The 22,980-nt window shown below is 66.8% G+C and overlaps 1 protein-coding gene across 8 annotated transcripts in view; it reads right to left on the reverse strand.

Moving 5' to 3' along the window:
• Positions 1–22,980, reverse strand: part of SHANK2 (SH3 and multiple ankyrin repeat domains 2) — a 164,605-nt gene that overhangs the window by 113,956 nt on the left and 27,669 nt on the right. For 7 of the 8 annotated variants that reach the window (XM_055143023.1, XM_055143022.1, XM_055143017.1 and 4 more), the window contains 2 exons: positions 7,128–7,374; positions 2,476–2,645 (listed from right to left, as the gene is read on the reverse strand). In XM_055143023.1, the coding sequence (XP_054998998.1) occupies positions 2,476–2,645; positions 7,128–7,374 (417 nt within the window). Of the gene's footprint in view, positions 1–2,475; positions 2,646–7,127; positions 7,375–10,014; positions 10,642–22,980 lie in introns of those variants that run through there. The other variant, XM_055143024.1, reaches the window with a different exon arrangement.

Below are 22,980 nucleotides of genomic sequence, written 5' to 3' on the forward strand. Positions count from 1 at the left end.
TGCACGTCCGCCACGTCGGGGTCGGAGGGGAGAGGTGGGGTCTGACGGCCGTGGGGGCCCACAGGCCTTTGCGAGCAGCTGAGAGGTGGGGGTTCACCGCGGACACAGAACAAGCGGGGAGGGGGTGTCTGGCCCCCGGGGGAGGGCTGGGTGACAGTTTCCCAGCAGCGCTGCAGAGTCACCCGCTCCCTCCCGGTGCGTCCACCCCGAGACGGCCCCGCTACCCCCCCGCCCATCCCCCGCTGCTTTCCTCTCTCCCTCAGGCTCCTTGAAGAAAACGGTGTTTCCGCTCTGGGGGCACACTCGGTGGTGCTCAGGGCTCACTCCTGGTGGGGCTCGGGGACCCTGTGTGATGCCGGGGATCCAATCCCGGTGGTCACTTGCGGGACCAGCAGCCTCCCGCTGTCCCGTCTCTCTGTTCCCTGAATCTAATGACCGCCCCTCCCTCCTGGGCTCTGCAGGAACCGGAGGCCTGGGGCGGGGGGGGGGCAGGCCCACCTCTCCTGCAAAGACCCTCCCCTCGCCTGGGCACCAGGCCCTGGCCCCCCAAGGACGCGGGTGCCGGGGGGTCAAGCCCCACAGCGTGCAGACCGTGTGCTCGGGGCCGCCGTGTCCATGTGGCACGGGGGCTCGTGGCTGCTTCCTCCTGTCCCCCTGGGGAGACGATGAACAGGAGGGTCCCGAGTCCCCTGCCTCTGCCCCAACTCCCCAGCGTCTTCCTTGGGGACACGACACAGGACACCTACATCAGGGAACTCTCAGGGCCCGGAGTTGGGGTGAGGGACGGGGGCGGGGCGCCGGGGAGAGTGGGTGTGTGAGAGGGGTGTGGGGGTGGCGGCCCAGGTGCCCTCAGTCCAAGTGGTCCGGCCCAGGCCTCTGGTCTCCAGGGGCCACAGAGGGGCCGCATGTGGGCTTGACCCCGAGGCCTGTGCCCGCCCTCTGCTCCCCGGGGAGGCTCCTGGGGCAACTCAGTTGCTCATTCATCGACCTGGAGAGAGTGCGGTGGGCAGGGCACTGGCCTTGCACTCGGCTGACCCAGGTTCAATCCCCAGCACTCCACAGGGTCCCCCAAGCACTGCCAGGAATGACCCCTGAGCACAGAGCACAGGAGTCAGCCCTGAGCACTGCTCGGAGTGCTCCCCCCAAACTCCCCTGTGTTTCTGGTGCCGGGGTGGACTCAGGGCCCCCGGGAGTGGCGGGTGGTCCCCGATGGCCCCACTGCACCCCAGGAGGGAGACGCGCAGGAAGGAGGGAGGGTCGCCCCCGAGCGGCGTGAGCCCCCCTCCGGGGTCTGTCCCCAGGAAGCCCAGGGGATCCCGTGTCCCTGGGAGGAGGCCAGGCAGCTGCTGCTGGTGCCCGGCCCCAAGTCGCGGCCGGAAAGAGCAGGTGGAGGGGTGAGGGGTGGGAAAGCAGGTGACCCCAGGAACTAGTACTCAGGGCCCTGCCCTGAGACAGGTGTGGGCCCCGTGTCCATGAACAGCAGGATTACCCGCCCCCTGGTCACCATCCCGACAGTGACTGTCCCCCAGTGACTGTCCCCTAGTGACCGTCCCCCCAGTGACCATCCCACAGTGACCATCCCCCCAGTGACCATCCCGCCAGTGACCGTCCCCCAGTGACCGTCCCCACAGTGCCCATCCCACAGTGACCGTCCCCCCAGTGACCATCCCACAGTGACTGTTCCCACCTAGTGACGATTCCTAGTGGCCATCCCCCCTGGTGATCATCCCCGAGTGACGTCCCCACCTAGTGCCCATCTCCCTCGTGGCCATACCCACCTAGTGACTCCCTGCTACTGCCCGTCCCCCCTTGTTTTTTTTTTTTCTTTTTGGGTCACACCCGGCGATGCACAGGGGTCACTCCTGGCTCTGCACTCAGGAATTACCCCTGGCGGTGCTCAGGGGACCATATGGGATGCTGGGATTTGAACCCGGGTCGGCCGCGTGCAAGGCAAACGCCCTACCCGCTGTGCTATCACTCCAGCCCTGCCCGTCCCCCCTTGTGACCGTCCCCTCCGACTGTCCCCCCCAAGTGGCCATGTCTACCTCGACCCAGCGCTTGGTCATCAGCTCGTAGGGCGGAGGAGCACACAGGAGCCAGGGCAGGAGCTGCCCCCTGCAGCCCTGGTGGGCTGGGGCGCTGGAGTCCCTGGGGAGGATGACTGCCCGGGGCTGTGGGCTCAGCGGCCCCCGGGCTGAGACGGGCAGGGCAATGCGGGGGCGGGACAGGCCCGCCGGGCCCAGGCCAGGGGTCCAGCCGCAGGAGAGACTTGGGCACGGCTACTGCCAACAGCGGTCGTGCTGCCCGTCCCGCTGTTCAGGGACCCTGTCGGGGGGCCCTGTGGGCTCGGTGTCCGGAACGTGTTCTGGGACCCCCATCCCCGGCTCACCCTCACGTGCTCACACCCTCACATGGCGCAGCCGGCGGGAGAGAGCCCGTCTCCGAGCAGAGGGAGCGGGGGCGGGTGACACTGACCTTTGACCCTGTCCCCGCGGTGCAGCGGGATCTCGCCGTCCACTTGGGGTTGGTATGGCTTGACGACGACGAAGAGCCGCCCGGGCACCGCGCTGTAGAGCTTCCGCCGGGGCGCGGGGAGCTGGAAGTCGGGGAGCTGGTCCTTGCTGGCTCCGGGCACAAAGGGGGGCCTACAGGGAGAGGGCGGGGGGGCGTCAGGGCTGCACGCGGGCCCTGCTGTCCCTGTCTCCGCGGCCGGGGGTCTGTGCGGACCCACCCAGGGGGCAGCTCGGTCACTCAGCCTCCGCCGGGAGCGTAGAGGCCACAAGCGCCCGAGAGAGTCCCAGGCTGGAAGCTGCCCCACACCCTGGGCTGATTCAGGCTCGACCCCCAGCACGGACCCCTGCGCCCCTCGGGAGGAAACCCCAAGCCCCGAGCACTGCCGGGGGTGGCCCGAGCCAATAAAGTAAAATAAAACATCCACCGAAGGGACTCAGAGTACAGGGCCTGGGGTTCAATCGAGGCAGCACCTGGGTCCCTGCCCCGCCCTCGGAGTCTCCGAGCCCCGGTCAGCCCCTCCTCGTCGAGGAAATGTCCAGAACCTTCCATGAGAGGCTGTGACGATCATGATGCAGAAGCAGCGGCCACCCCCATACCCTGCAGTGTCCCAGCCAGCACTCCCGTCCCTCCCTGGACACGCCTCTGCAGCCCGGCCCCCCTGGACACGCAGGGGACCCGCGTCCTGCATGGCTGGGGCGGGCGGGGGACAGGTGGAGGCCCGGCTCCCGGGGGTGATGCACTGGCCACAGTGTGGGGGCCCGTGGCCTGGCCTGGGCAGGGCTGGGGCTGGGGGGTGACGTCCAGCCCCGCGGCCTGACAGTGAGGTCCCCGGGAGCCGCGGCATGGGGCTGGGGATGGCCCCCGATGGCCCCTGGGAGGGGGGCTGCAGCGGGGCAGTGAGAGGTGGGCAGGTCAGCCAGGTCCCCCGGGTCAGTCCAGGAAAGCAGCTGACCCCACGGGGGGGCACTGAGAGGAGGACCGGCTTCCCAGGAGGCAACAGGGGGCCGAGGGCAGAGAGAACACTAAGACAGGAGGCCGAGGGGGTGGTCAGGCAGAGGGCCCTGACCCCAACGGCCAGGCTGCAGCACGCGGGTGATGCTCAGAGCTGGGACGCTAAGGTCCCCGTGCTCTTAGGGGACCCCCCAGCGGGGTGGCCGCGAGGGCTCCACTTACTCAGAGTCAGCAACTGAGCCCACCTAAACCCGACTCTCAGGAGAAATCCTGGCCCCTGTTCGCTCATCCATCATCCATCCCTCCGCCCGACATCCATCCATTCGCCCGCCCGACATCCCTCCATCCATCCACCTGTCATCCATCTGCCTGTTTTTCATCCATCCACCCGCCCATCATCCAACCATCCATCTGCCTGTCATCAATCCACCCGCCCATCATCCATCCATCTGTCTGTCATCCATCCATCCATCCGCCCATCATCCATCCATCCGCCTATCATCCATCCATCTGCCCATCATCCATCCATCCATCCACCTATCATTCATCCATCTGCCTGCCATCTGTCCATCCCTCCGCCCGACATCCATCCATCCACCTGTCATCCATCCATCCACCCGTCATCCATCCATCTGCCCATCATCCATCCCTCTACCTGTCATCCCTCCCTCCATCCATCCATCCATCCCTCCATCCGCCATCCACCATCATCCATCCATCTGCCCCATACCTGCCTGCCCATCATCACCCACCCATCTACCCATCCACCCATTATCCATCCATCTATCCATCTACCCAAATATCCATCCACCCACCTACCCGCCATCTACCTGCCCACCACCCTCCATCTGTCTACGCATCACCATCCATCCAGTCATCCAGCCAATATCCATCCATCCGTCTCCAACCATCGATCCAGCCACCCACCCACCCACCCACCATTTGTCCACCTGACCAAACATCCATCTACCCATCTACCCGCCAAACATCCACCATCCTCTCACCATCACCTACCATCCCTCCAGTGACTCCTCCATCCACCCACCATCCATCCACTGATCCATCCATCCATCCATCCATCCTCCCATTGGGCGCCGAATCCATCCTCCATCCTTTCTTCCACTCCCCCCACCCCCGCCTACCCACCCTTTCACTTCCCCTCAGTCACCCGCCCGCCCTCATCCACCCATCACTCGTCTGCCCCCTGACTCAGGGTGCCAAGACCTCACGGTGCCTGTCCAGCTGGGGAGGGCCCTGGCCAAGGCCACATTCTTCATGTCCAGTGGGTCAGCACGAAGGACTGGGCAGGCACCGGGGCCTGGGGTGAGGGCAGAGGAGGGCAGAGTGGGGCTGAGAGGACGGGGCAGCTGTGGGAGGGGCCGTGGTGCCCAGCGGGAGCCTGGACACTGGGGACCCGGTTCAGGACAGGAGGGTGGGGGACCCCGAGCCACAGCAGAGGCTCCGGCCCCTTGAGCCCACAGGAGCCTGCACCATGCAGCCTCGGGGCCTCTGCCATCTCTGCCCCCGAGGGCGCGCCCCAGCCCGCCCTCCCGTAATGGACGGTCACCAGCAAGCCCCGGCCCCGGCCGGCAGGGTCACACAGCAGCCCCTCCGCACTGGAGAGGGGCATACGCTGCCCCCGAGGCCCACACCTGCCCTCCGCACGCGGCCCGAGGCCAGGCACCGTGCACCGCGCAGGGGGCAGTGAGCAGGCCGGGCAGGGCCACTCGGCATCCCTCCCCATGCGCAGGAGGACGTGCCAGGCTGGAGCTGCCCACAAGCCCACACGCGTCCCCGCACGTGACCTGCCCTGGACTGTCACTGGGCCGCCAGGTGCCTGACCAGGGTCAGCAGTCAGGGCCCGCTGGCCGCCCACTCGGCCGGACTGTGAAAGCGGGGGGGGGGTCCCCACTAGGGCAGCCCCAGGGAGGGTGTCACGACCAGGGAGGACTCGGGGGCCCCGTGTCCTGCCCAGCAGCCCCTGGACCATTCGTGCCAGCAAAAAGGCTGGGCTGTGGGGGTGAGGGGGGACGGGCGGGGTCTGGCCCCACCGTGGGCCCTGACAGTGCAGGCCCCCCCATCACAGGTGGACACGGCCAGGCAGGAGGGGTAGGAGGCAGGGCCCAAGTCCAGGAGACGGGCCGTCAGGGGTTCCCCGAGACCTGCCCGTAGCACACGCCCACATACGTGGGGGACTCCGGGCAGCGCTGACCACCCCTGGCATGGGTGAGGCTGTCGATGCAGACTCACTGTCGGCCAGTGCGGACAGTGCATGGGGCATGGTCAGGCTGGTGGCCGGGAGGGGTTGCACGGGCACATACACACAGACACAGAGACATGTGGATATACAGAGACACGTGCAACACAGGCATGCATGCACGCAAACACATATATGCACACACGCGCAGATATATATGCACAGAGACATGTGCAACAGACAGGCATGTATGCATACAAACATACATAGACATACACGTATGCAGACACACATACATACATAGATACAGACATGTATAACAGACATGCGTGTACACAGTACATGTGCTCATACACATGTGTACACATTATGTACACAGACATGTAAACACAGGCATGCATCTACACGTATTTGTATGGACACATACACATACAGACACACACGTGTACCCTCATGGACAGACACATGTGCACAGACACGCACACTTGGCTTGGGGCCCGCACACCCTCCCCCCGGCTTTCCTTTCTTTTCTCCAGTGTTTTGGGGGCCTGGTGGGCGGGTCTCAGGGGTCACTCGGGGGCGTGGTGGGGATCGAACCCTCCTCAGTGCTGGCCGGGCTGCCCTGCTGCGGGCTCGGGAGGGGGCGGGGCGGGCGTCTCAGCCTTGTGCCCTGCTCCGCTGTGAGCACTCTGGGGGGGCCCGGGACTGAGCCTGAAGCCGCTCCCAGTACGACCCCCAGGGCCAGCCGCACCCAGAGTCCAGGGAGACTGGACTCGGTCTTGCTGCTCGCAGAAGGCGGCTCTGGGGGAAGGGCGGTCGACCCCGGCACCCCACAGGGTCCCCCAGACCCTGCCCAGAGTGACCCCCGAGTGCAGGGCCAGGAGGAAGCCCTGACCAGTGCTGGGAGTGACCCCCACAAAGGTGCATCTGGAGGCCCGGGGCCGGCACTGCAGGGGGCGGCAGGGGCTGGGTCTCCCCTCTCCCGGCCTCCAGATGGCCCCCCTCCCGGGCCGGTGACCCTGGCTACAGGCCCCCAGCCCAGCCTGCAGTGGGGGCCCTCGACCTCCGGAGTCAGTGCCGGGACGAAACAGACCTTGAGCCTCGGCCCACGCACGGTACCAGCCGGGACACCTGCCTCCGGGCATCCACCCAGGAGGCCGCTGGGGGTGTGGCCAGAGCCCCTCTCGGAGTCTGGTCAGCGTCCACCCGGCCCTGCTAGCCGTGCGGCCTGGCCTCAGGGAGCATCAGGCCCCGCCGGGCAGGCGTGTCCCCGCTCTGTCCACCCTAAGCTGGCCCCGTCTCAGAGCAGGGCCAGGCAGCTGGTCACCAGGTCCCCGGGCTGGCCTCCTCCCACCCCTTCCAGAGCCCAGTGTCCCTGTGGGCGCAGCCATGGCACCTGTCCCCTCCGTCCACCCCGAGCCCGGGCCTCGCCGGGGCCTGCCATCCCCTCCCGGCCCCGACTCACCCGACGGGCCACGGCAGCGGGGTCCTGGCGCTGTCCTCCGGGCCGCCCGGCCTGCCTCGGGGGCCGGGCGGGGCAGGCAGCAGCTGCGGGGACAGGCTGCGGGGGCCGGCGGGGCGCGGGGCCCACTCGGGCGCGCTGGCGTTGAGGTTGTTGTCGCTGTTGGAGCGCAGCAGCACCCGGGGGGCGGCCAGTGTGCTGGGGGGCCGCCGCCTGCGGTTGGAGTATGCCGGGGCCTCCCGGAAGGGCACTGCGGGGAGAGCAGGGGGGCGGGTGAGGGCGGGCAGGGGCCGCCACCGCCAGCACACCCCCCCCCCCTCCGCGCCGCCATGCCAGCCGAGACCAGGACCGGGGCTGGGGGAGCAGAGACGCAGCCAGCGCAGGATGGAAGGGGTGCGGCGGGGGGGCTTCCATCCTGCAGCAGGGGTGGGGGGCAGAGGGGCCCCGTGGCCCCAGGACCCCTCATTCGGAAACGGCCTGCTGGCACCCTGTGACCCGGAGTGGAAGGTCGGGGGAGGCGGGATGTGCAGGGGGCTCGGAAAGGGGGTTTCCGGGGTGGGGGGCCAGGCTGTGCATGCAGGGGGGTCCCCGGTTGCTCCCTGAGCCCGGAGAAGCCCCTCGGCGAGCACCGCTGGGGGGGCCCAAACCAAAGGCACACAGAGGGCAGTCCGGGTGCAACAGGTGCCAGCGCCCCGCCCCCCCGCCAGGGCACAGTGCACGGGACAGGGGGACGGGCCAGCTGGGGGGGCAGCGTCTCCATGGCCGGGACCCCCGGGCTCTCAGCGGGACAGCGGCTCTGGGGCTCGCGTGGGTGGGGGTCAGGGCCTTCGGGGGTCAGCTGTAGCAGCCGCTGCAGGAAGAGCTCGGGCAAGGGCACTGACCGCAGGAATCCAGCGCAGGACACTGACCACTGGCCGAGCGCGGGACCCTGGACTCCAGAGCCGTCGCCGGGCGGGGCCCGAGGCTCGGATGGGAGCGCTGGGACGCCGAGCTCAGCACAGCCGCTGAGCACTGGGCCTGGGGTCTGCCTGCCGCTCCCCCCCATACCCCAAACTGGGAGGTGCTGAGCCCCAGGGAGTGTGTCCCCCGCCGGGAGGGGCCTCAGGACCCCCAGGGCAGGGTCCCGTCCATCCACACTCGTCTGCACGGAGACACGGGAACCTCGGGGACACCGGGCGGCCGGAGCCTTCACGGAGCCACACGGGCCGCAGGGCTCCAAGGGCAGCCCGGGCTCTGTCCACCTTTGCCGTCCCTGGGGGACGAACGCGTCTGGGTGAGCGGCGGGGGCACACTTGGGAGCTGCTCTGAGATGGCCCCGGCCACGCTGTCCAGGAGCCAGGGAGTGGCCCTGTCCACTCTGTGTCCAGGGGATACACCGAGACGGCCCCGTCCACCCTGTGCCCGAGGACACACAGAGACGGCCCACGGAAAATGTCCTGTCCACTTTCTACCCAGGGGCCACACCGGTGGCCTCGCGCTCTCTGGGCGGGGGATGGGTTCGGGAGCCGCTCCCAGTGGTCTGTGTCGGGAGCGGGGTGCGAGGTCTCGGGGGGCGTCCACCACCTCTAGTCCCCGTGCATGCTGCAGGCGGGCTGACACGGTGGGGGGCACCCCCGACCACCCCGACCCTGCTGCCCCCCCCCCGGGATTCTTGGGCCCGTGCCCCGCCCCCACCTTGGGGCCGGCTCACTCCGTGCCACTTCCCCAGCCCCCCAGACGGGGCGAGGTGCCTAGAAATGGGGGTTTCCGCAACCTCGAGGAGACCCGAGGGGAGACGAGCTCCCGAGCCCCCCGTGCAGACTCGGCACAAACCAAGCCCCGTCCCGGACCCCCGCGCGTGGGGGAGCGAAGGTGCCGGGGGGAAGCGGAGACAAAGGCAGTTTCTCACGGAAACTCGGAGAGCGAGGCCCGGGAGGCCGGCTGGGGGGGGGGCTGGGGGCGTCAGGACGCACGTGGGAGTCACCCCACCGCACCCCCGCCCTGCCGGAAGGTGAGGGTAAGAGAGGGGGGTCGTTTGCGCGTAGGAATGTGCCCTGAGGGTCCGGCCCGCGAGTCAGCTGGAATCTCAGCGGTGACGTCAGGGCCAAGATTCTAATGAAAATTATCTCACTTAATTACCAAGAATCACATTAAATTAGTTTGCCGTGCGGTTTAATTGGAAACCTCTTCCCCGCGCGCCCCTGGCTGGGGCGCGTTTCCTCTAAGTCACAGCCCGTAAACCCGCCTCGCCGGGGCCATCCGTGGAAATGTTCAGTTTCTTCTCCCCACCCCCCCCTTTTTTTTTTGTGAAAAGGGTTAAAAATAACTTTTCCTGTCTGAAAATGATTAATATTCCACCCAACTGTTTCCTTCTCCCCGGCAATCTGCGATCTCCAAGTGGGCGGATACTTTCTTAGCCGCCTTCCCTGCGTTTATTTATACCCCAACAATAAAACCCAGAAGCCACACCAGGGACGGCAAGAAGCGTCTGTACTTTCAAAGTCTGCCGGTGTCTCTGCCTCGCTCCCCGCGCCCGAGGAAGAGCCTCCGCCAGCGGGCTGGCACCCCGGCCGCGCGCCCGGCTCCCGGCTCCCCTAGCAGTGAGGGCTAGTGAGGGCTAACTCCCCATGCCGTCCGGGACGGCCCCCGCGGCGTCCTCTGCCCTGTCCTGGGGGTGGGGGGGACACGTGGCTGCGAGTGGCCGGGGCAGCGAGGCAAGGTCAGGACGCGACGGCTCACACAGGGCTTCCCTCCTCAACTCCGACAGCGCCGGGGCACGCGCCCCGAGTCATTGTCCCCTTCAGCGACGGGCAAGCGCGGGCCCCCGAGCAGGATCCAGGTGGGGTGCCCCACCCCACCTCCCCGAGCGGTGCTCGCGCGGGCCCGGCATGCAGCACCCGCCCCTGCTTACCTTCCTTCTTGCTGAAGGCATTTATCAAAGACTTCATTTTCCCTCCAACGCGGGCGCGGGGCCGCTCATTATATAACCGTGTCGGCCGGGAGGAAGGGGAGGCGGGCAGCCTGGCCCCTCGGCGCTGGAGCGGCTCGGACCCCGGGCACGGCGGCTGCAGGTGTCTGGGCGCTGCCTGCTGCCGCGCTCAGCCGGGCACCCCAGCCGCGGCGTGCCGGTGGCAGGGCCCCCCCCATATTCCGTCAGCTGGGAACCCCGTGTGTGCAGCCCGGGGCAGCTCCGAGCCGCTGCCGCTGCCGACGCCCGTCATGTGAGCATTGATTCCGCTTTGGGGAGCCGTGTCCTCGGGAGGAGGGGGAGCGGGCACGGAGATCCCCGGGGCTCCCCGCCCGCCCGCCGCCCCGAGAATCCCGGGCTTTCTGGGATGCTGACGCGTCCCTAATGGGATTTCTCAAGAAGCAGCCAAGTTTGCTCCGGCGCCATTGGGCGGCCCGCGGGGGCCCCGAGATCAAACCCGCGAGGGGCACAGCAGCCTCGGCCCAGCCCCGCGTGCCCTGGGCAGCGGGCGGGCGCGCCACCGGCTCTGAACATGACCTAGATTCCCCCCGCTCAGAGAAGCATCCGGCGCGGGGACCTCTGACTCCCCCCGCCCCGCCCCCCCGGCCGCGGCCGTCACCGTCACCGGCAGGAGTTCCTCCTCCCTTCTCATAAGAAAAAAATAAAACACCGCCCCCCCCCCAAAAAAAAAAAGCCGGAGAAAGGAAAAACCGCTTCAAGTGCAGCCAGCACCAGCGGGCGCCCGGGGCTGAGGCGAGAGCCACTTCTCAGGCAGGCTGGGTGCTCGGTGCTCGGTGCTCCGGACCCGGGAGGGCGGGACGCTGCCGGAGGGGTGCCCCAGGGCGGGGCGAGCCCCCCCCCCCCCGCCGACGGAGCAACCCCGCGGGCGGGCGGGCGCTTCTGTCTGCCCAGCTGCCGGCTGTGATTAAGCTGCGTTTCTCCGGTTGCTAAGAGAGCCGCTTCCGAGATTAAAAAAAGGGAGAGAGAGGCAGAGGGAGCGCGGAGACGGGAAAAAGCCAACGGGACGTGCGAGTCGGGTTCCACATGGTGCCAACGTGGTGCCCGCGGCGCCTGCGGCCAGCACGGGCAGCCCCGCCCACGGCCAGGCACCGGGGCCCCTGGTCCCCTGTACGCGGGACCTCTATCCGCAGCAATGAAGCCCGAAGCCAGCCCTGGCCCCGTGGCCACCGCGCCGCCCCCACCCCCCTGCCCTCGGCGCTGCTCTGCCGCCACACCGCGCCCAGCGTGCCCAGAGGGGGCACCCACGGGGAGCCGCCGACACCCACCCGCGCCCCTCCCCCGACGGTTCACAGCCCTGGGGAAGGGCTCGGGGCTCTGGGCACTGTGGCCTCCAGAAGCTTCCGGAAGCTTCTCCCGCAGATGCTGAGATGCCCACAACGCCCAGGCTCCCACCGGCAGACCCGGAGCCGGGCCCCCAACAGGCCCCCAGGACGGTGCCCGGCTCATGGGGGTGCCCCCGAGTCCTGTCCCTGCCTGTCCCTAGGCTGGCCGAGTGGGCCCCCAGCAGGGTGGAAGCTGGGGTTCAGCCCCCCCTGGTGCCCCCTCCCGAGCTGCACCTCGTTTCCTGCCACCCAGCTCCTGGCCGACCGCGGGGCCAGCCGCCCCCGCCCGGCGGTCACCTGCTCTTTGCCGGAAGGATGAGGGGTTCCTGGGTGCCGAGGGGGACACCCGCCTCTCTCCAGACTCAGGCGCCATCTCAGCATGTGGGAGAGCACTGTATTGGGAGCACTGGCACAGGTCCCCTCCAGCCTCACCCCTGCCCCTCACAACCCTGTCTCAGAAGCCAGGATGGGGACCCTGAAGGGACAGCCCCCCCTCTGCGCCCTGGACGGGGGACACATGGGGAGGGGCAGGGCCCGGGCCCCTGAGGACCTCTCGGGGGGTGCTGGCGCCTGACCTGGCAGCAACGGGGCTAAGGGCCCCGGAAAGACCATTTGGCAACTGGGTCCCACTGGCAGGCGCAGTTTCCAGAGCTGCAGGCTAGACGCGGTGTAGACCTGGGTCAGACACGGTGTAGACATGGGTCAGACACGGTGTAGACATGGGTTAGACACAGTGTAGACATGGGTCAGACACACTACACATGGATCAGACACGGTATAGACCTGGGTCAGACACAGTGTAGACATGGGTTAGACACGGTGTAGACATGGGTCAGACGTGGTATAGACATGGGTCCGACATGGTATAGACATGGGTCAGATACGGTGTAGACATGGGTTAGACACGGTGTAGACATGGGTTAGACACGGTGTAGACATGGGTCAGACGTGGTATAGACATGGGTCAGACACGGTGTAGACATGGGTTAGACACAGTGTAGACATGGGTCAGACACACTACACATGGATCAGACACGGTATAGACCTGGGTCAGACACAGTGTAGACATGGGTTAGACACGGTGTAGACATGGGTCAGACGTGGTATAGACATGGGTCCGACATGGTATAGACATGGGTCAGATACGGTGTAGACATGGGTTAGACACGGTGTAGACATGGGTCAGACGTGGTATAGACATGGGTCCGACATGGTATAGACATGGGTCAGACACAGTGTAGACATGGGTCAGACACAGTGTAGACCTGGGTCAGACACGGTGTAGACATGGGTCAGATGCGGTGTAGACACGGGTCTGTCGCGGTTAGAAAAGGGTAGGACACGGTGCAGACACCAGTCAGATACAGTATAGACAGCTCAGACACAGTGTAGACAAGGTGCAGTCAGAGTGTAGAATGGGTGAGACGCGGTGTAGACGCCCGTAGGATCAGTGCAGATGTGCTGCGGGCCTGGTGTAGACTGGGTCAAGGGTGGAGCACGGCCCAGATGGGCTAAGACACAGTGAAGAAGTGGAGAAGGTCGGGGCCGGAGCGATAGCACAGCGGGTAGGGCGTTTGCCTTGCACGCGGCCGACCCGGGTTCGATCCCCGGCATCCCATATGGTCCCCCAAGCACTGCCAGGAGTAATTCTTGAGTGCAAAGCCAGGAGTAACCCCTGAGCATCGCTGGGTGTGACCCAAAAAGCAAAAAAAAAAAAAAAAAAAAAAAAGAAGTGGAGAAGGTGGCGAAGAGGCGGCGGGGCACGACCAGGTGTGACCAAGCGCGGGCAGGCGCGGTCAGCAGTGGTCAGGACTGGTCAGGCCCGGCCAGGCGCGGCACAGCCCCCGTGGGATGAGGCTGCCCCAGCCCGGGCAGGCCCTGGGGGCAGGAGCACCCTGGGGTGAAGCTGCCCTCAGAGACGGGGTTCAGGGTGCTCCCTGCTGCGTGCGGGTCCCCCCGTCCCACCCACTGCGACACCGTGTCCTTCCCTCAGCACAGGGCCGGCGAGCCGGGGAGGGCGGGCGAGACGGGTGCTGGCCACTTCCTGTGACGGCGGCCACCGGCCCCGGGCACTCACGCCGCAAGGGAGTCTCGTGGGAAGCTGGGACACAGGTCAGCACCCCTGTCCCCCCCCCCCCCGGCTGAGGGGGCCTGAGCGAGTCGTCACACGCCCACCCACGCGGGGCCCTTCCTGTGTAGCTGCCCCAGGGAGCCCCCGTGTCCGACAGCAGCTGAGCCCACCCTGGACAGGGCAGAGCACTGCGCACAGAGCACCTCTGGGTCCTTCCAGACCACCCGCGGGCCCCCAGGGTCCCGAGGGCCGAGGACGTCTGCTTTCACAGGGTCTCTGATGGGGGTGGGGGGAACGGGGGCAGGGGCGGTGGGCGTCTGGGGGGGTCTGCACCCACCGGCCGGCTCGGGCCCTGGGCCGGGAAACGGACGTCGGCAGAGGGGCGGGTGGAAGGGAGACGCCCCCGTCCCGCCAGCCCGCCCAGAGCGATGTGGGGGGAGGGGAGTGCAAGCCGAGCCCCCGCCCCGTGGCCCCCGTGGCTCCGTGCCCGGGACCCCCGGCCCCCGCGCTCCCGCCCCCTCTCGAGCCTGCTCTCAGCCCTGTATTTGCTCTGTCTTTTGACAACTGCCTGACAACAGGCTGAAAATAATGTCATTTCTCATATAAAAAAGGCTCTTCGCACATCAGAGTCTTCCAGACGCTCGGCGTGCTGGCGGCGGTGGGGGCGGCACCGGATCAGTGCCGCGCCGGCAGGGAGCTTGGGGACGGGGCTGGCTCTGCACCCCTGCACGGCCCCTAAGCCTCGGTTTCCCCAGCAGTGAGGGCCGAGAGACCAGTCCCTGGGCCCACCGGCCCAGAGGGGTCCCAGAGGAGCCTGGGGAAGAGTGACGGAGGAGGAGGCGGGGACCCTGGGCGGTGCCCTCCGTGAGCGCAGGATGCCACCTCCTCCAGGAAGTCTCCCAAACTGCTTTCCCGCAGCTGGCAGCTGCAAGCCCTCCGGAGCTCCTCAAATGCCCGGCTTCCCAATCCCCCCCGCCCCCGTGAGGTGAGCATGACTGAAAGGGGGTCCAAGAATGCAGGAGGGGGGGAGGCCCTCCTGCTGTGTCACCTGCTTGAGGCCCACCTGACTGACACCCCACCCTTACCCGCCAGGGAAGCCCCATGTCCACCATCGCGGCCAGGCGGGGCGGGGGCTCCCTCAGCGGGCCAGCGCGACTCCTGTTCGTGGCCGACTGTGAGGGTCCCACCCTCGGGCGGCATGACGGGCCCTCTCGGCCGCCCGGGCAGCTCCAGAGGCCACAGGCGGGCGAGTCCTGACCTCAGGGCGCCAACTGTGACCCAGGTCCCGCCTCTGAGGAGCAGCAGCCACCTGGGGGCGGCCCCAGTGTCCCCCAACCCTGGGTATGGGGACCCCGGCCCGTCGGGGGGAGCACGGGGCCGCGACCTCTCCACACAGGGTCGCTTCCCGGGTCCTACCTACCTCCTACGGGCCGGGAGGAAGGTACGGGGTCTCTAGCCCACCGCCCAGATCCAGGCTTGGGGGGCTGAGGCCTCCCGCTAGCGGGGAAGAGGCCATGAGGCCCCAGCCGGCCGTGTGGGGCCCAGGTGGGGTGCGGGGCTCCCCCCGCAGACCCCGCTGCTGCTCCCGAACAGTGACTGCCCCTGGAATCACTCTTTGAAAAATAAGGCGGGGGCTAAAGTGATAGCACAGCGGGTAGGGCGTTTGCCTTGCACACGGCCGACCCGGGTTCGATTCCCAGCATCCCATATGGTCCCCTGAGCACTGCCAGGAGTGATTCCTGAGTGCAGAGCCAGGAGTGACCCCTGTGCATCGCCAGGTGTGACCCAAAAAGAAAAAAAAATGGCGGATGTGAAAAGGTGTCCCCACAGTAACTCGGGGCCGGGGGTGCTGGCAACGCCACCAGCCGGCCCGGGAGTGCCCCGGGGCCCCCCACGGGTGAGCCCACAGGCACCGTGGGCAGCACCTCTGACCGCCCGGAGGGCCCCTGCCAGGGGAGCACCCAGCTGACGCCCCCGCGGAGGGGGCTGTGGGGGTGGGGTCAGCATTTCCCACCAGACCTGCTTCCCGCCTTCTAGGGCTCAGGGTCAAGGGCGCGAGTGGGGTTCATCCGCGCTGCTTGCGTGGGGGGGGCGGCCGCCTGCGCCCCCTCCGCGAACTTCCTGCGGGCAGACACGCCCGGGTCAGTGCTGGGCCCCTGGAGGGGGGGGCTCCCGGCTCGGAGCCAGGCAGGGACACGGCAACCACACAGGGCAGTCACCGGCCTCCTCCCGGGAGGGGTGACGGGCCCGCAGGCCACGGCCGTCCTGGGCATGTCCCCTCCCCCCGTTCAGGCCTCAGGGAAGGTGGGGGTCCCCGGGACCCTCCTGGCTGCCCCCTCACAGACGCACAGACTTGGGCCCGGGGGGACACTGAGGGGGCCGCATCCTCCCGAGACCTGCCCGTGCCTGGTTCTGGCTGCCACATCGGGTTGGGGGGTGGGGGGTGGGGGAGGGCGTGTTTCGGGGATTCCGCGGCCAGCCTGCGCCGAGCTGTCCACTGGCGGCCTGGACGCGCCTCCCAGGACACCGGCTCAAGTTTCTCTTGACCTTTCCTGTGACGCCCAGCTCGGGCGGGGCCCGTGTTCACGTGAATAGAGTCCTTCTCCCCAGGGGCCGTCAACACACCCCACCCCAGATACGCCCCCGCCTGCCGGGGGGCGCAGTGCCTCCACCAAGCCCCCCACGACGGGGGAGCTTCCCACGGCTGCGCTTCTTCACCCTCGTCTCTGAACAGCGAGAACTTTCCAGAACCACTGACCCTCCGAGCACAGGCGCTCGTCCAGCTCATTAAAGTTCCGCTTAAAAAAAAAAATCAGACGCGGAGTGGTGCCCTATTTTCCTAACCGGGTCAGCGGAGCGCGGCCCTGGGCACAGCACGGGCGGCCCCGTGCTGGGGCCAAGCTGCCCCGTCCCTACCCGAGGCCAGCGCAGGCCCGGGCCGCGGACACGGCCAGTCCAGCCGCACCGTGACGGGGACGCGGGAAGGTCGGCCCCAGAGACGGTGCAGGGGAGAGGCGCTGCGTGCGGCTGATCAGGGCCGCCCCTTTGGACGCGGCCCGGCCCGCTCGCGCCCCGTGTGCAGTGCCCCGGGGCTCCCAGGGGGACGGTCCCCAGGGCGGAGGCATCGGCCGTCTGTGCCTCCAGCAGCCGGAACCAGATCTTCTTTTTTTTTTTGCTTTTTGGGTCACACCCGGCGATGCTCAGGGGTTACTCCTGGCTCTGCACTCAGGAATGACCCCTGGCGGTGCTCGGGGGACCCTACGGGATGCTGGGGATCGAACCCGGGTCGGCCGCGTGCAAGGCGAGCTCCCTCCCTGCTGTGCTCCAGCCCTAGATCTTCTCTTTAAGAGAGGAAAGAACCGCAGCTACCCGGGGCGAGGGCCAGGCGAGTCGCGGGAACCGCAGCTGCCCGAGAGCCCTGCCCAGCTCGGGCACGACGGGCAGGCCGGGCACTCAGCCCTGCTGGACCCTCCTGAGTCGGGCGGCCTGAACGGCAGCTGCCTGCAGGGGTCTGATGTGGGCTGGGGGGCCGGGGCCGCGGGAGCCAGATGCAGCTGTGAGAGAGAGGAAGGTTCCGGAGGATCCCCCTGCCCCAGTCTCCCCCCCGCCCCTCCCCCCCCCGTCTCGCCTGGGCAGCGGCTTCAGGGGCCCCAAGAAACCGGGACTCATAGGACACGCCCCTTGCGTCACCGTGGGGGCGGGGCACGGGGCGGGGCCAACCGGCTGCCGCACGCCCATCCTGGCGGGGAGCAGAGGGGACGCCCGCGGCTGCAGAGGTGGCCACTGCCTGCTGCGTCCCCAACTCCCCCCCCAGGGAAGAGCACCGTCCAAGAGTCTGCGTCTCTGGGCGAGCAGAGAGGCCGGCGGGGTCACGACCCCACAGGCACCCCAGGGTCCCGGCATCCGGGGTGAGAGCCGAGTCCTGGGGGCCAGCTGGGCGGAGCGAACTCATCGGGCGATGGCGACTGTCCGTGGCACAAGGCTCAGGGCGCGGGACGCTCCCCGCTCCCGCCGGGCACCGTGGTGGGGAGCCCGGAGCTGCCCTGCAGCGGGGCAGTGCCACGTCCTCCGCTTCTGGGCCCTCCGCCCCCCTGGGCGCCCGCCTGCCCCCCCCCGCCCCCGGGCACGCAGAGAGACAGGCGCCCCCCCCCCCCCCGAGGGTGGCCTCGGGGCGGGAAGCCCGAGGGCTGGGTGGTGGGGTGCTCTGGGCTCGGGGCTCTGCCGCTGAAGGATGCTTCCGGTGGCAGAGGGGGGTCCCGGCCGGGCAGGCGGGAGCCGTCCCCGCACCCCGCTCCCCGCACCCCGCTCCCCGCACCCCGCACCCCGCACCCCGCACTCCGGCTGGCGGGGCCGCGGCGGCACTCTCGCACGACTTCCCAAGAAAACGAGCCGCGCACGGGGTTCGGGCGACTCCCAGACACCCACGTTATTTATCAAGGGCTTTCAGGGAACTTCCGCCGAGCCAGGAGCAGCTCTCAGGGAAGATAAGCTAAAAAAAAATCCTTTTTTTTTTTTTTTTTTTTGACAAAGAGCAAAATGGCTTCATTTCAGAGGCTGTGGGAGCCTGGGAGGAGTTGCCCGTCCGCAGGGGCCCGGGCTCGGCCCTGGACAATGTCGCGTGTCCTGGCCCGCTCCGGGGCCTTTGTTCGCTCTCAGGCACACGCGCTGCTCTCTCCCTCCACCCCTTCTTTCTAAGCAAACATTCTTCAACAAGGAGATACAGACACAGGGGCCGGAGCGATAGCACAGCAGGTAGGGCGTTTGCCTTGCACGCGGCCGACCCGGGTTCGATCCCCGGCATCCCATAGGGTCCTCCAAGCACCGCCAGGAGTAATTCCTGAGTGCAAAGCCAGGAGTAACTCCTGAGCATCGCTGGGTGTGACCCAAAAAGCAAAAAAAAAAAAAAAGAAGAAGCTACAGACACAGGTGCGCACTCCTGAGCCCTGGGGAGGCGCGAAACAGCCAGATCCCGGAACCCACGGCCACACCCATGGCCACACCGCCCACGGCAGAGCTGGGGTGTGATGGGAGGGGGCTGGAGGTCTCCCAGCTCCGCTCAGGGTCCTGCATGGACGACCAGACGTGTGCTGAGTAGACACCGAGGCCAGCTCTGTCCCCTGCTTCTCCGGTGACCGCCCGGTGGTGGGCACGGGGGCCGGGCTGGGGGACAGATGGCCCTGGGCCAGCTCGGTCTCTTCTCCCGGGCCGCCAGAAGTAGCCCACGAGGGTCTCGGGCTGCCACGGCTGGAGCAGCGGCCGGTCACAAAGCAGGACCCTGGGCTGACCGTCCACACGGCTGCTGAGCGTCCCTCAGACACGCGCTCTGCCAGTCCAGGCTCCCAGCCAGTGCCCGTGTGGACTGGACAGCAGGGCCTCGCGCCCGTGGGACGACCGGCTGCTGCCTGGGGGCTGCGTGGCGGCACCGGGCAGGACCCAGAACTCGGCCCACCCGCCACACCCTGTCACCCAGCTCTTACCTTAACCTCAGAACTTGTCCAAAGCTTCCCGCTATGGCCAGGGGGGGCCCCCAAGGCAGCTTCAACCTCGGAAATCCCTGGCTCCCCTGGCACAGGGGGCACCCGGGCCCAGACCCCATCCTAAGACCACCCCACCTCCATAGGACCCTGCAGCCCCGCCCTCTCCTGTAGCCCCGCCCTTTCCCGTAGCTCCACCCCTCTCAAGACCACACCCTCTCCCGTAGCCCCGCCCGCTCCATAGCCCCGCCCTCTCCAGTAGCCCCACCCTCCCTACAACCACACCCTCTCCCGTAGCCCCGCCCACTCCTGGAGCCCCTCCCCTCCCCACGACCATACCCTCTCCATCTGCCCTCACTCGACTATAGCCACGCCCTCTCACTAAGGCCCCCCTCCCTATGGCCACACCCTCTCTTCATAGCCCCACCCCTTAATGGCCCCCTCCTTAAGGCCCCGCCCTCTTCCCTGTGATCCTACCCTTTCCGTACAGCCCTGCCCTCTGCACCCACCCCATCTTCTTCCAAGCCCCCAATGAACCGGCCGGCACTCCATCCCGCCTGGGTCCCCGTCCACTGTCACCTCCTCCCATGGCCACAATGCACACTGGTGCTGACAAGAACAGCAGCATCGGGAACTTTCTAACAACTCTGCAAGCGCTGACCTCACTGAGGACCTAGGAAGCCGGGGCTCATGTCCCCATTGGACAGAGGAAGCCGGGGCTCACGTCCCCATTGGACAGAGGAAGCCGGGACTCACGTCCCCATCTCAGACAGAGCCTCACTGTGGGGGTGCAGAGACCGCTTCCATCCCCCAATGGTTCAGAAAGGGGCCAGGTGCCGCCGGCGGCCCTCACCCCACCGGCTCCGTGTCTTCCGAGGGCCGGCATTCCCTACTCTGGTGGAAGCACGGTGAGCGGGAAGCTTCCCAGAGCTGCCCAGCCCCGAAGAGTGCATGGGAGGACGGCTGGGAAGGGACCCGCCTGCACAGGCACAGGGACACAGCACAGCGGGGTGACGCTGCCCAGTGAGAGTGCAGGGATTCTGGGTTCGAGTCCTGGCCCTCGCCCCAGAAGCCGTGGGTGGCTGGGGACAAACGTCAGGGATAAGTGCCTTGAAGGCGGGACAGGTGTGCCCGGTGCATTCCAGAGGGTGAGCTCAGGGGTGGGCGAGGGAGGAGGGGGCGGGGGGGGGGGAGGAGGAGTGGTGGGGGCACAGACTGGATGGTGGGTGGGAGGGCACAGGCTGGCGGGCGGGGGCTGGCACGTGCATGATTCAGATCTGACAGTAAAGGACTGAGTGGACAGATGGTGGACAGACAGACACCGAGAGGAAGTCAGGGTGGGAGGAAGGAAAGGACAGAGGGTGGATGGGTGGGCGAGTGGGTGAGGCTGGCTGGGGTCTAGTGCTTTGGTGAAAGGATAGTTGGGAGAGAGGAGGGCTGTGTGGGTGAGGGGCAGGAGGGTGGGTGCACGGAAGATGGATAATGGTGGACGGGTGGGCACATGGGGGGTAGGTATGTAGGTAAGTTTGGGTATGTGAGCTGAGTAATGGGTACACAGATGACTGGTGGGTGTATGGAGGGGTGGGTGGAGGTGTATGGTGGTGCATACACCCCACGGATGGGTGGGGGAATGGGCAGGTGTGTGTACAGGTAGATGTAATGTTGGTCTTTGTATGTATGGAGGGGTGGAGGGTTTCTGTATGGGTGACAGGTGGGCGGGTGAGTACATGGATGAAAAGGTAGAATGTCGTTGGATGGACGGATGAATGGGTGTAAGGGTAGGTGGGTAAATGGAGGGCATATGTGTATGGGTGGGTGGGCGAATGTAAAAAATAGGTGATTGGGTGTACAGGTGTGTGCATGTGAAATGGGTGAAAAGATGGATAGGTGGGTGGGTCAGTGGGTGGATGGGCGGATGGATGATAAGATTGATGCATGATGGATGGGTGGATGGTGGTTGGATGGGTGGGTAGATGGAAGGTAGGATGGATGGGTGGGTGGATGGGGGATGGATGGATGGATGGTGGACGAATGGATGGGTAGGTGGATGTACAGTGGATGCATGATGGGTAGATGGGGGGATGATGGGAGGACAGATGGATGGGTTGATGGATGGATGGTGGATGGATCGGAGGACAGAAAACGGGTGGGTGGACGGATGGTTAGGTGAATGGGTGACCAAATCATGAGAAGATGGACAGCTATGATCAGACCCAACATAGATGACATCAGGGTGAAACTAAGTTGAAAACAGTTGTAGAACCACATGTTAGCTTTAGAAGTGCACCGGATACTAGCACTGAGAGAGGACTGGCTGCTCAGTGGTGCTACCTGATGGAAAACAAGCACTGCAAGGGGTTGTGTGCAGGGAGGGAGAGGTTTTGCCAAGTCCTTTAAGTGCTGTCTCTATCTCTTTCCTTTCTGCACCCTGTATAACTCTGGACAGAAGCTACGTTCTAGCCAAACTGTATCTGGTTAAATCATCAATCAGTGGTCCCTTCTTCCTGAACACCTTTCTTCCACCACTCTGTCTCATATCCTTCCATTAATCATTTATCTACCCATCTAGCCATCGTTCATAATTTATCAACCACGTATCTGTTTTCCAGTCACCATCCACCCACCTTCTGTCCATCATCTAACCACCATGCATTCATTCATCCACCCATCCACCCACCCACCCATCCACCCACCCATCCACCCACCCACCCATCCACCCACCCATCCATCCATCCATCCACCCACCCACCCACCCATCCACCCACCCATCCACCCATCCACCCACCCATCCACGCACCCATCCATCCATCCATCCATCCATCCATCCATCCATCCACCCACCCACCCACCCATCCACCCATCCACCCACCCATCCACGCACCCATCCATCCATCATCCACCCATGCATCCACCCATCCATCCACCCATCCACCCACCCACCCATCCACCCACCCACCCATCCATCCATCCACCCACCAACCCACCCATCCATCATCCACACACCCGTCCACCCGTCCACCTGTCCAGGCACCAGGCTGGGCAGTGGGTGACCAAGTCAGGAATGCCGCAGTCCCACAGAGCTTATTCTCTAGCCGGGGGGCGTGGAGGCCGGCACCAGTGCAGGAACCATGGCCTCCGGCCCCTTCTGCAAACCCGCGTCGCTCCAGAAGCCCAAGGCAGGTCTGCGGCCGGGTTCTCGCCCCAGGGTCCCAGGCCACGCGTCCATACCATCCCTCTCCTGCTGACTGCCCAGGGCCACACCCACCTGCTGTGTCCACGCGGCTCAGGTGCCAGCCGGGGTCAGCCTGCGTCCCCGTGCGCTCACTGCAGCTGGCCGCCCCGCTGGCCGCCCTGCTCCCACCTGGCAGCAAGCCGTCGGCACTCTCCCCCCCCCCGCCGCCCCTTCACGTGCCCGGGAAAACCCGGCGATGCGTCACACCCCGCACGCGGGGCGGGAGGACCCGGCACTGTGGGAGCACCACGGTGGGGGCACCTGCTGCAGAGCCCTCCCGCCTCTGTGCTGCCCCCGAACGTGCATCAGGACCGGATTCCAACCCTCGGCCACCGCCAAAGTCTGCCGGGGCAGCGAGCAGCCTCGGAAATGGGAACCAGAGTCGGGAGCGGGTGCCAAGGCCCCGTCGGCGCCCCCCGGCCGTGGCTGCTTCCCTGCCTGCAGCTCAGCGCAATGGGCCTGTGTGCGCCCGTCCCCGAGGCCACACGCTGCAGGGCCACAGGAGGACCACACGGCCCGGCAGACACAGCCACGGCAAAGCCCCCCGGCCAGACACACGCGGGGGCGACGAGGGGCAGCCGGGAGGGGCTCCCAGGGCCGCGCAGAGCAGGGGGGCACAGCGGGGACGGAAGCCCAGGGGCTGGACCTGGGGGAAGTGGACAGGGGTCACACGGAGGGTCACTCTGATGCGGGGGCCACTCGGGGTCCTGCCCGCCGGGAGCAGGGGAAGGCACACAGTGGGGGGCCGTGCGGGTGGGGGAGGGACTCAGCGCCTTGGTGGAGTCTGTG

The sequence above is a fragment of the Sorex araneus genome, chromosome 6 (genome assembly GCF_027595985.1).
Source record: "Sorex araneus isolate mSorAra2 chromosome 6, mSorAra2.pri, whole genome shotgun sequence".
Lineage (NCBI taxonomy): Eukaryota > Metazoa > Chordata > Mammalia > Eulipotyphla > Soricidae > Sorex > Sorex araneus.